At 32.4% G+C, this 14,400-nt stretch overlaps 1 protein-coding gene across 6 annotated transcripts in view; it reads right to left on the bottom strand.

Moving 5' to 3' along the window:
- The window catches only part of PTPRK (protein tyrosine phosphatase receptor type K), a 510,378-nt gene that overhangs the window by 105,139 nt on the left and 390,839 nt on the right, over positions 1–14,400 (bottom strand). For all 6 annotated transcript variants that reach the window (XM_064486707.1, XM_010988633.3, XM_010988634.3 and 3 more), the window contains exons 8-10: positions 10,488–10,790; positions 3,186–3,295; positions 1,942–2,143 (exon numbers count right to left, since the gene is read on the bottom strand). In XM_064486707.1, the coding sequence (XP_064342777.1) occupies positions 1,942–2,143; positions 3,186–3,295; positions 10,488–10,790 (615 nt within the window). The remainder of the gene's footprint in view (positions 1–1,941; positions 2,144–3,185; positions 3,296–10,487; positions 10,791–14,400) is intronic.

Raw genomic sequence — 14,400 nt, 5'->3', positions numbered from 1 at the left:
TGTATGTTGTACAAAGATCAATAGAAAAAAAATCAAAGCAAGGTAAGTCTAAAGGCAAGGATATTGCTTAGAAAGATATTTCAATGCTCTGCTTAGAATATGGTCCACATAGAAAGGAAGGAACAGTGACATTAGAAAGAGGCAAATTATCTGAGACTTATTTATGAAGTAGAATCAAGATATTAAATATGCACAATATATATGTGTGTATTATTACACATGTATGTATATGTCATATGTGTATTGTACACATACATGTATACATCATCATAATGCCAAACATCATGTCTCCAATAATTGGATTACTCTTTTATTTAAATTGCTTTTAAAATGTTAAGGAATAGAATTACTGGATTCAAGGGATTAATAACCATAAACTACCTTAAAAGTTAAAGTGAGCCTGAGAACCACATTAACTATAAATTTCATCAGCCTTAGCACAATTACCATGTGTTCCTAAGGTATAGCGATTGCAACCAAGTTTTAAAGTCTAAATCAAGCATCCGTGCACACAGGCTGCTTCAAGTAAAATTACAGTTAAATAATTCAAAGAAAATGCTAGATGGGTGTCCTGGTCTTTGTAAGTTTTTTATTCAATAAAAAATGTGTCTGAACCATAATAAATTATGGCTGTCAATAATGTTCATTTGTTCAATGTTCTCAGTTTTATAAAGTTGATGTAAATTTTTTAGATATCCCTGTTGAAGGAACTTATTTATAGCACTACCTCTAATTCTAAAGGGTAGGAAATATGTTTTACTATATCATATCACTATGTCATATTTTTTAGTAAAATAATTTCAATAGGTATTTAAATTGATGTTTAGAATTGGTCCATCAAAAAATGAATTGGTAATTGTAATACATTGCTATTTTTTAATATAATGAATACTATTTTATAGTTCATTTTTATTAGAATATTAAAATATATCAAATGTTATGCAAAAGGAAAATAGCTTATATTAGAATAATTTTTTTCATGATATAAATTTTTAAAGCTTTATATTGCATTCAAACATTTTCAAATAAAATTTTGACTTAAAAAAATTAGAAATATGTGGTTTCCTTCTAATGCAAATGATACAGATTCAGAAGAATGGTAGAAAATTTTTAATGATGTATTATAACATACCACAAATATATGCTTTGTAGAACTATAATAAAAATGAACATAAAGGAACAAAATTTTGTTCCAAAATTAGTATTTTAATATATTAAATAACTGACTCTTTAAAATGTTTATTTTTCAATTTACCTCTTCAGTTACATAACGTACTCATTTTAGTAATTTTAATTAAGTTATAAAACATTACATACACACACACTGGAGTAGGTGTAAGGCATATTATAATGCTAATTCCTGGCAAACGATGAAATTGTGAACAAAATATAGTGTGAAATTTAATTGTATGTTAATCAATCTAAGATTCTCCTACACATTACCATTCTGAAATTTATATGAGATTACATGAATTTATATGAGATTTCTAAGAGAAAGAAAAATTCACATTTGTTTAAAATTATCAGAATGTCAGGGAAAATGGAACAGAGACAAGGCATGTGGTACTATAAGGATCTTCTATCATGCTTTTGATAAAATCATTCATAGTAAAGATCAGATACTATAATAATTACCAACTCCCCAAAAGCATAATAGGTCTTTAATATGAACATTTATAGCGAACACTTAAATATTCCTAATTGAAATATAATACAGTTTTTTTAAAAGACCATTGTCAATTAAAAATGACTACTTGAGATTTTCGGATTTGGCACATAACCAATAATAATCTGTATCAAATAATTCTTTAAAGTGCCTTCAATCATTAATAACTATAGTAAAGATTCAATAAGTAAGATGAACCATACTCAGTGTATACGTGCTTCTTTAGGGTATACTATTATAAACCAGTTCTGTTTGCACTTTATTTATTTGCATACCTGAGATATTGGTGGTCACATTGATAGCTGTGGCTGGTCCAAAGCCTTTGACTGTGCTGGCCCTTATGAAAAACTGGTAGGTGGTTCCAGGATGGAGATGCATAAAGACATGGTGTGTACTGTTCCATAGATTTGATACCGTCTGGGGAGGTCCAGCCACTGGAACTGCAGGATCAAATGATCTTATGCTGCTGTAACTGACCTGTTTTAAGAAATATATTTACTATTATTTATCCAATATTAAGTCATAATACATTTTAAATAACTCCCTTTTAAATAAGATAGCATTCAAGAGCATCTGTGTGGGATGAATCACATTTGTTTCATTTCTTTTCCTTCTCATTTTGTTATGGTTATTTCACTGTCATTCTGTATCTATTGTCTATCTCTCTATCTCTCTCTCTCTATCTCTCTATTCATCCACAGATAAACCTAGAGTTCTATCTGGCTGGATCAACAAACATCTATTTTCTTCTATTAAAATATAAATGAATATACTTAAATATAAATATAAACATATATATATATATAAAATCTTATGGTTGTATATATTGTAATGCAGATGAAACACAGAAAGTGTTCAACAAATGTTTTTATAATTAAAGTTACTCTATTTGTCCAAGTCACATAATGAATTTCAAGTATGCTGATAGAGTCCTATTCCCGTGATGCACTCTGTAGCCACTAGAAACGTAAACACTGTTTGCCCTAATCAACACTGACGATGCAGAAACAGATCTACATATCTGTGCAATTAAAATGACCTTTTCTTCTTTTTCACTTCCCATATTTAAAAATAAGATTATGATTTGTATTCAAAGTTGAGATGAAGCTCTGGAATAGTCAGCCTTATGATATATTTTGCTTTTTAGGTATTACTCTGTTACTCTGAAACAATTGACATTCAATGGCCTCGCCTAAGTCAGTATGAAATATGAGTATCTTAATTTTTTATTAAAATCTATTCTTTACAACTACCAGTAAGTCTCTTTGACAAGGCTCATTCTGCTTCCGTAAAACAACAACATGTACTTTAAGAATATGAAAATTCTAGGTGCCATACAATATTTGTTTTGATATGTACTGTTGGGATCAAGGAATTTATACATTAAAACAGAGAAGAAGTAATAATGATTTTAATCCGCTAATTCTCATTTACTTCATTTCCATTATTTCTCTCAAACTTTTTCTTTTATTCTCCCCTTCAATCCACATTTCATTAAACTTCCTTTTTCTCCTGATACCTCATATTGAGTGATGATTCCATTTGGATCCAATGGCTCTTTCCAATTCAAGAAGATCTTATTTTCAAAGGACGTTCCTTGAAGAGAATTGACTGGTACCGGGCCAGGCACTACAAATATACACATTTTTGGTTACAAATATCCTTATATCAGAAACAAAAAAGTAAACATATACGTTAGACAAACAAATTAAAAATGAATAAAATAAATAAAAATAAAAGAAAATAATCTGTATGACCAGCTTTATGGCTTTAATACATGGGAATTTATAAGCTTCTAATGCAGATTATGTACAACTACAAAGTTATTTTTATTCAAAAGAATATTCTATCACCTTAGAGAGTTGAATAAATTGTGTAGTCTAGTTTTCTCTGTTGTATACCTCTAATAACATGAAGATCTCATTTGTAATTTCTTTCAAGAACAGCTTTCCCTGAAAGATTTCCCTGAAAGATTTTTGAAGATTATTATAAGCCCCTAAGGTGTCTCCATAAAAAAGTTCATAAAATAATAAATTATAATAATAATGAACACTCCATAGACTCAAAAGCTAAACCATATAGTACTGAATTGATGGGAATAAATGCTCATTAATAGTCAATCTGATTTTTATAGCTATACTTTTTTACATTTTTATAATTTAAAAAAAGAAAGCATTGATTATTACAATTAAAAAAAAACTAAGATGAATAGATTTAAATATCATTTCTTCAGTCTTTTATATGAAATTCTCTTTTCCAAAGCTAAAAATCAAACCATTTTATAACATGAGACTTATTTAGAACTCAACAATCAGCATAAGTAATTCTGAAGTGTCCCCAGGTATGACAAACTTTGAGAAACCATTCTAGCTCTGATTTGCGAATGTCATATAATTGACAACACCCAGTGGCAGCAATGAATGATGTTTCAGCTTCTATTGACAAACACAAGATGCAAGATGCTTTTGCTATTGTGTGTTTTCTTTTTATACATTTTATTTAAATATTTAGTTGCTATTTATTTACATAAATGTCCACTCTCTTGTTCTCTTAATGTTTAAAAATATATCCTATCCACCCTATTTTGCTTAAAAACATGTTTTCTTTTGAAAATGCCAACCCAAATATTGGGCAAGTATGGTTTTTAATTAATATTTTTCCTTAATCTAACGTTTCAGTGAACTTCACACATGACATTATCTAGAAACGTAGTTTCAGAATATACAGCAATTTTGTAAGGATTGAAATAAATTAAAAATCACTGGATCAAAGGAAATGCATTGCATCGTGGCTAACAGCATCAAGAAATTCTGAATGATATGTCATAAGAGTAAGATTTATTTCAATCTACAAGGAGACGATGAATGATGTTATGACCTCTGGGATGGCCAACATAATTGGGCACATTAATAATAAATTCATAAAGGAAGAAATCCACAGTAAACAGAAGAGATGCTAGGACTAAACTCAAGAAGAATTGTTCACATTATCTGACAACTAAGGGCTCAGGGGAAAAGTTAACCAAAGATGTCCACTCCCCTTGACCCCCAGGTCCATAGAGTTGGCACAGGTTATGCAGTTTTCAAGGCAGAGGGTTCATGATGGCTCCTGTGCATGAAATGTGGCATCTACTGAGGCTACCATGGGCATTAGTTTGTTTTCCAAGGGAGTGTCTGTTGTTTCCATTCCACCCAAATGACACAAGCTCATAACTGTAATTAAGGGAAAGCATTTCTTCACCTTTTCATATCTCTCATAGAAGGTGGCTTTGTGGGGAGGAGGAGGTAAAGCCCCAATTAGTGAGTAAATATTTATTTGATGGCATTATAATCACTACCTGTGTTCACCAAACATGATTTGTCCAAAAAATACTATGAATTGGCATGGATATATTTCAGATTGATCACAACTAGGGATAGTTTTAAATGTGTGTGCATGATTCTGCGCTGAGAGAGAGGTAGAAATAGAAAGCAGCCTTCCCAGAATTTGAGTATTTCTCCGTTCTTCTTATACATGTTCTACTTTATCATAAAGATTCACTTCATACACTTATGGAAAGGTTTGTGGGAAAGTTTTGGCCAAGAGAGTTCCACACTATTGATCTTGCACTGGGAATGGTATAGTGGAGGAGAGAAAGAATTACACTTAGGTGAACTACAAAACACACACACAAAACAGGTAGGGGAAGGGGGTGTAGGCACAAATTACATTCCGTAACCTTCTACATTTGAAGGAAGACAATTCTATATACAGAATACATCTATATGTACATATGATTTGTGTGAATACAACATGAAGTCACTAAGACCATCATCATGGCAGTCTTCATACTGCAGGAAATGTCACCTCACATTTCCACATCAACAACTTTTACTGGAGACAGAATGCTGACTTTTATTCCCCTGCTTATAATTTATCTGAGAGCTGTTTCAGCTAAATTTTTTTTTTTTGCACATAAGAAAGTCCCTTAAGATATAACTCTCAAAATGGAAGAGAGAGGAAAAATGAAAAATGGGTGGGGCAAGATTACATTAAATAAGCATTACAGCCTTTAAAATATATTAAATGTACATTTTAAAATAGCTTTGTATTAGACAAAAAATGTCCCCAAACCAGGCTTTTCTGCTGAGCTAACCTCATAATATTGATTTTTGTGAATGCTGGAATAAAAAATGAAAACAAAGTCTCATACAAAAAATTCTACCCATGCACTAAAAAATGTATGCAATAAATTAAGTATAAATTCTACCTTAGGGTTCTGGTGGGAAACCATTCTAGCTTTGCTCTCATGATTTATGGACATCCCCAGAATTCTTTTCATGAAATTATATTCTTTTATTAGGTGGTTGATAATTTATTATTTTTCTATGTATATAGGGCAACAATAATTTAATAAGACTGACTTAATTGGATAATCATAATCCATCGATCTTCCAACAATAGATTGTGATGTAGATATTCTGTCCTCCCTTCAGGGACACCGAGACACATCAAGTACACTATGTAGAAACTGGAGCTCATAATGAGCAGATCTGAAGACTGAATTACTTGCAAATACTTCAGAGAAAGCTTGTATTTCAATCATTTACTCTTACATATATTAAAAAAAAAACCTTATAGTAGTAGGAAGTACTTTATCATGTTACTATGAAATAATAATATGCAACTCAATATAACTACAAACAGTAAAAAAATTTTCAAAACAAAGGTTAAGACAGAACAAGGATAGGAAATAATATTGAAATCAGACTAACAGAGTTAATGCCATTGTACTTTTACAAAGCTATTTATAGATTAAATGAATATCACAGTCATGAGTTTGATCAACTTAGGACATAATTTAAACTTCCACAGCAATTCACTTCCTGATTAATAATCTAGTCATATGTGTACCCCAAAATATATTAAAAATTTAATGCAATATGAAAAATATTATATAAGCCTGACTGCATTCTTTGGTTTATGGAAAAGAAAGGCAGACTAAAAACTCATACCAAAGAATACCATCAAACTGCGTTATACTGTTGGGGAGCAATTGATTAGAGAAGCATAAACCTCACATAACTGAGTCTAACATTACCAATTAAGAAATCATGTGGGTTTTTTTTCAATTTTAATGGCAGGCAATAAAACATGTAAGTACATTCTTATCTCTAAAATCATGGGTTACAAAATGTCTAATGTACAATGAAGAAATGGGACCTAATCGAACTTAAAAGTTTTTGCACAGCAAAGAAAATCATCAACAAAACTAAAAGACAACCTATGGAGTGGGAGAAAATATTTGGAAACAATGTGACCAACAAGGGGTTAATACCCAAAATATACAAACAACTCATACAACTCAATATAAAAAAAATACAACCCAATCAAAAAATGGGCAGAAGACCTAAACAGGCATTTTTCCAAAGAAGACATCCAGATGGCCAACAGGCCCATGAAAAGATGCTCAACATTCTAATTATTTGAGAAATGCAAATCAAACCCACAATGAAGTATCACCTCACACAGGTCAGAATGGCCATCATCAAAAAGTCTACAAATAATAAACGCTGCAGAGGGTGTGGAAAAAAGGGAACCCTCAGACACCGTTGGTGGGAATATAGATTGGTGCAGCCACTATGGAAACAGTACGGAGGTTCCATAAAAAAGTAAAAATAGATTTACTCTATGATCCAGCAATCCCAATTCTAGGTATATATCCAGAGGGAACTCTAATTTGAAAAGATAAATGCATCCCAATGTTCACAGCAGCACTATTTACGATAGCCAAGGCATGGAAGCAATCCAAGTGTCTGTTAACAGACTACTGACTCAATAAGATGTAGTATATATATATACAATGAAATATTACCCAGTCATAAAAAAGAATGAAATATTGCCATTTGCAGCAACATGGATGGACCTACAGAATATGACACTTAGTGAAGTAAGTCAGAGAGAGAAAGACAAATATGATATAAACACTTACATGTAGAATCTAAAAACAATACAAATGCATCTACACACAGAATAGAAAAAGACTTACAGACAATAGAAAACAAACCCGGTTACTAAAGGGGAGAGGAAGGGAGGGAGGGACAAATTAGGAGTATGGTATTAACAGATACAAACTACTATACATACAATAGGTAAGCAGCAAGGAATTACTGTACAGCACAGGGAACTATATTCAATATCTTGTAATAACCTATAATGGAATATAATCTGAAAAAAATAACTGAATCACTTTGCTGTATACCTGAAATGAACACAATATTGTAAATCAACTATACTTTAAAAATGTTTAGTGTAATAGAGATATTTTAATGTTTATCCCACTTCATAAAATGAGATAGAGATTTCCCAGAGCTTTTGAATCCAAGCTTAGACTTCCCATTTTGATAATCTACTCATGAAACAACTACACTCAACCACTCTTTCCTTCATAAGCATGTGCTGTGCATGTTTGTGTGTTTATGTATTAGAGCAGGGTTTGTTCTTTAAGATAATGTTAATGCTTTGCTTAAGTGCAAGTTCAAACATGATAGCTGAGTTAACTGTGTTTGATTACCTCAAAGACGACAAAAGCACATTTATCATGAATAAGTCTTAAAGCTTATTCTTTGAAATTTTACAAATGTGCATAATTTTAAGACTTTATTGTTTCCTTCAAAATCTGAGCTAAATGAGGTTAAAAAGCTTTCATTTCCCTTGACTGTAACAAAAACAGCAGAACAATCCAAGATCAGTTCCACTTTCCCGAGTGAGGAAGCCTGAAGTGATAAGGAGAATTTCTAGAAACTATGGTATCTTTACCTATTTTATGGCAATCTCATACTTGGTAGGCATCAAAATATAATCCAAGCTTCAAGTTTAGAACTTGGAAATTGGGAACACTTGAGTATGAAATACATCCTGTTTTCTGAAACCCAAATAAAGTGTAGCCCTCCTGACAAGCTATTCAGGGAGAACTTTAGAATGTGATGGAACCTGAGAGATCATTTAATTTAAACTTTTCATATGGAGCTGAGAAATATAGAACTAGAGGGGTGAAAGGATTTGCTAAGGTTACAGAGTAATTAGAGCCAGGACTGAAAACTCATGATTCCTGACTCCCAGTTCAGCTTTGCCTCAATTCACGATATAGAACACTTTTTTTTTTCTCCCCCACATGCTTTCATTCATAAAAGGAAATTTTGAAAATGAAATGCCTTACATTGAAATAATACATTATTGTTATTATTAGATTATCATTTTTACACATTTTTGTCTAGGATACATTCTTGAATCAGAAGATGTATTCACATTAATGACATACTATAGTGCTATAGGAGGTATGTGCAAATGATAATATAAATATTTTCCTATTATTTAATAATTTAGAAGTAATATGCATAGAAATTGGGCAAGTTATAACTCAATTACTTGGGTGGTAATAAGATGGATAAAAGATGATAGCTTGCCAATATCTGGTAAGGATCTTTAATTAGATTTAAAAATATAAACTTTGGATTCCTTTTATATTTATACTTCCATAAAAACCATCTAAAAATGAATAGAATACACTAATTAGCAGAGAAATGCAAATCAAAACTACAGTGAGGTATCACCTCACACCAGTCAGACTGCCATCATTCAAAAGTCCACAAATGACAAATTCTGGAGAGGCTGTGGAGAAAAGGGAACCCTCCTACACTGCTGGTGGGAATGCAGTTTGGTGCAGCCACTGTGGAAAACAGTATGGAGATGCCTCAAAAGACTAGGAATAGACTTACCATATAACCCAGGAATCCCACTCCTGGGCATATATCCAGAAGGAACCCTACTTCAAAGTGACACCTGCACCCCAATGTTCATAGCAGCACTATTTACAATAGCCAAGACATGGAAACAGCCTAAATGTCCATCAACAGATGACTGGATAAAGAAGAGGTGGTATATTTATACAATGGAATACTGTTCAGCCATAAAAACTGACAACATAATGCCATTTGCAGCAACATGGATGTTCCTGGAGAATGTCACTCGAAGTGAAGTAAGCCAGGAAGAAAAAGAAAGAAAAATAACATATGAGATCGCTTACATGTGGAATCTAAAAAAACAAAACAAAACATAAATACAGAACAGAAACAGACTCATAGACATAGAATACAAACTTGTGGTTGCCAAGGGGGTCGGGGGTGGGAAGGGACAGACTGGGATTTCAAAATGTAGAATAGATAAACAAGATTATACTGTATAGCACAGGGGAATATATACAAGATCTTATGGTAGCTTACAGAGAAAAAAAAAGGACAATGAATATATATATGTTCACGTATAAGTGAAAAATTGTGCTCTACACTGGAATTTGACACAACATTGTAAAATGACTATAACTCAATAAAAAAGTTTTAAAAATAAAAATGAATAGAATAGGTAAACAATACTACTTTCAAATCTTAAGGAAAAATGAAATCTATTACTGTTGGTCTGTAAAATGCAAAATACTAAATTTTTAACTAAGTGCATTTCACCAATAGGTAACTGATGTTATGCCATGAACAGTGAAAATTATTTTTGAACATTTGATAAAAACTTTATTTGGACCCTAAGTGTAGTTGCTACTTTAACACTGTATAAAAATAGAAAACAGGTGGGAAACACTTCATCTAATATTTGATACTACCCTGAAGAATATTAAGCTTTTTGTTAAAACTCTTACTAAGTTAACCTTGTTAAGAGTATTTAGCAGATTCAGAATCCAATTCAATTTTGCATACTGTAGGTAAAACTGTAAGCAAGTATGTAATTCTTGTCATATAACCCCCCCTCATTAAAATAATAAGTATGAACATACCATCTTCATCAGTTTGAATAATCGTTTCTTCACTCTCTTTCCTGCCTTCTGGATTGGTTAGGATCATCTTGAGACTGACGTTTGTATAAGGTGGCAGATGGTTCACAACATGCTGAGGGGCTTTGGGGTCCATGTCCAAGCAGTCTGCCTTGCTCTCATTGTGACCACGGAAGTAATGGTAGCAGATAGTGACATTAAAAGTGTGGCAACGAGTGATGTTGTAACCCAAGGATTCCCAGTCCACGGCAATGCGTCTTGCCTGTATCTCAGCAATCTTTAAAGTCTTTGGGGTTCGCATAGGTTCTGAAAAATAAATCAAAGACACAGATAGCCGTCAACTTCACCATGAATAATTGTGAAAAAATATAACACTGAGCAAGACATAGGCATGTGTAAACCTAGGAAAATCTGGAAGTCATCTTTTATTTTCATTTTTTTTATTTACTAATAATCTTATTCTTGAATGTTTCCATCAGGGGCTATGATTTACCAATGGGAAAAGAAATGAAATGTAAAATGTCAACAATTCATGGCACTCAGGAACATGGCAGAAAAATAAAAACCTGCCAATGTGGCCACAATGCTTTTGTAGTTGTTTCTCTTGTTACTGCCCAATTCCCTGTCTTTTGTCATTATTGAGCAAGTGAATTAGCTAATATATCATAATGGATAAGAGTCAACACGTTCTGCTCTATGATTTGTCATGTCACCAAGCTATGCTGTATACTAATCAGTCTAATTGTAACACTAAACTATCATTTACAAAAGTGACGCAGATATTAATTAACATTTATTATTTCGGTAATGATGTTGCTCATCAAAGCAGAAAAATATCCGAGAAAAGTTGCAAGAAATATGTGGATATCCGCATTGTCATCTCTCCTTCTTGATCTCTTTTTATCCTTCTCTAGGAAACACTTAGGTCTGACAATCCATTCAGTGTCATCCAAACCAAACTGGGAGGTGAGTTTCCATTCAACTGGAAAATGCTGGCAGAACTAAACACTCTGAAGACTGGAGTCCATCCATCAATGCTTCCCAAGTGTATACTTTCCTCATGCAAAACTAACTTTAATCATCTAACTTAATCAAAATAATTACTCTATGAAAGTCATGGCCATGGCAAAGTCTACACAGTAAGCAAAACAATACACAGCAAAACTTTAATATACTGATTTGACAAAGAGATTAAAGTTGAGGCCAAGGTCAAGACCTTGTTGGTACCCCCATTAACTCACTAAGGATAGTTAATGCTTTTGCAAAATAGAAATCAGTAGGAAAATAGATGAGGAAAAATAAGTAATACAAAAAAGTCCAATGTGGGTGGTTTTATAAATTTTCATTTTTGAGTTTAAAATCTTAGTTGTGTAAAAATAATCAGCATGGCACACAGATGGCAAGCCAGAATTGGGATTCCACTTCAATGTATTTAATGTGTGATCTGAAATACACTCTGGTGGCCATTAAATTTAAAACCTGAAAACTATATATATATATACATACACACACACACACACACATATATATGTATGTATATATATATATGTATATATGCAAATTAATCTTTTGTAGAATCCAAAGCTTAGGTTTTAAATGCTGTCTACTGGTCTTCTGATTGTTTATAATACCCATTCCCCCTATTTTAGCACTTTTGTTTCAGTATTTATCTTAAAACACTGTACGTAGGCTGGAAGAAAGATTTGGCTTTCTAATTATTTAAAAAATCTCTCTATACGTCTAGCACTATGTTAATATTTTCCCTACCAAGCACAAGAGTGAGGTGATGACACTTCCATTTCAGTCTAGTTAGAATGAAAACACAGCCTTTGGCACCACTGCCCACAAGCTGGCCAGGCACTTGTAGTAGGATCATTCTAAAATTCACTGATAAACTGTGATTTTGCTGCCTGAGAGCTGGCAATCACATAGAACTGAACCACCATGTTACAGTTAGTCCATACTTTGTTTTAAAAGTGTCTAGAATGAGATTTCCCCAGAAAATACTTAATGTATATGAATGAAAATATTCCATACAGCAATGAGAGAAAACACCAATAAATATTTATTCCTCTGTTTTAATTTTTTAGCTCTAGTAGTTATACTTGTTTTCACATACCCCTCATTTTGACTCTGACATTTTATCCCTTTACAAATTTCTGTTTCCAACTGATCACTCTCTCTCATCAATCTTTTCATTTTATTCCAGTATTCAATTTGCACTTACCGTGCATTCTAATATAACTGTAAAAGCATCAGAAAAGCATACAAGAAACTGAAGAAGATACAAATCAAAGATACTCAGCGCTCACAGATTAGAGGAGTCAGTATTGTTAAAATGGCTATACTACCCATAGCAATCTACAGATTCAATGCAACTTTATCAAAATTGCAATGACATTTTTCAAAGAAATAAAACAAATAATCCTAAAATGTGTACAGAATCACAGAAAAACCCAAATAGCCAAAGCAATTTTGAAAAGGAAGAACAAAGCTGGAGGCATCACATGCCCTGATTTCAAACTATATTACAAAGATATAATAATTAAAACAGTATGATATTTGTATTAAAACAGACATATAGATCAATGGAACAAAACAGAGAGCCCAGAAATAAATACATACATATATGGACAATTAACTTATGACAAAGAGTTAAGAATACACAATAGGGAAAGAGCTGTCTCTTCATTAAATGGTGTTGGGAAAACTGAACAGTCCATGTGCGAAAGAATGAAACATAACCACTATTTTACATCATATACAAAAATTAACTCAAAATGGATTAAAGATCTGAAAGTAAGACCTAAAACCATAAAATTCCTTAAAAAAACAAACAACAACAACACAACAACAACAACAAAGACAGGCAGTAAGCTCCACGACACAGGTCTAGGCAATGATTTTTTTGAATCTGACACCAAAAGCAAAGGTAACAAAAGCAAAAATAAGTATGTGGGACTACATCATACTAAAAAGCTTCTGCACAGCAAAGGAAACCATGAACAAAATGAAAACATAACCCACTGAATGGGAGAAAATATTTGCAAATCATGTATCTTATAAGGAGTTAATATCCAAAATATATAAAGAACTCCTATAACTCAGTAGCAACAAACAAACAAGCTGATTAAAAAATGGGAAGAAGATCCAAATAGGCATTTTTCCAAAGAAGACATACAGATGGCTAACAGGTACATGAAAAGATGTTCAGCATTAGCAGTTATCAGGGAAATGCAAACCAAAAGCACAAGATATCACTGCACATCTATCAGAACAGCTATCATCAAAATGACAAGAAATAAGTGTTGATGAGGATGTGGAGAAAGGGATCCTTATGCACTATTGGTGGGAATGTAAATCAGTGTAGCCCCTATGGAAAACACTATGAAGTTTTCTCAAAGATAGAACTACCATATGATCCAGCAATTCCACTTCTGGGTATTTATCTGGAGAAAATAAAAACACTAACTTGAAAAGATATATGCAACCCCATGTTCACTGCAGTATTATTTATAAGGAAACAACTCAAGTGTCCATTGAGAGATGAATGGAGGAAAATGTGTTATATAAATGTATATATGCAATGGAATACTATTAAGCCATGGAAAAGTATGAAATTTTGACATTTGCAACAACATGGATAGACCTCCAGAGCATTATGCTAAATGAAATAAATCAGACAGAGAAACAAATAGCATATAATCTCTCTTATACATGGGGTCTTAAAAAAAAAAAAAAAAAAAAAAAAGCTCATAGATTATTTATAGAGAATAGATCGGCAGTTGCCAGAGGGGATGGAGTGTTAGAGAAATGAGTAAAGGGGGTATGAATATATCAAAAAATAAAATGAAATAAAATTAAAAAAAGCATCTGTGTTACAGATGTATGACATAACTTCATTGATAGGAATGGG

This window comes from Camelus dromedarius, chromosome 6 (genome assembly GCF_036321535.1).
Source record: "Camelus dromedarius isolate mCamDro1 chromosome 6, mCamDro1.pat, whole genome shotgun sequence".
Classification (NCBI taxonomy): domain Eukaryota; kingdom Metazoa; phylum Chordata; class Mammalia; order Artiodactyla; family Camelidae; genus Camelus; species Camelus dromedarius.
This window is presented reverse-complemented; position numbering and strand designations above follow the sequence as displayed.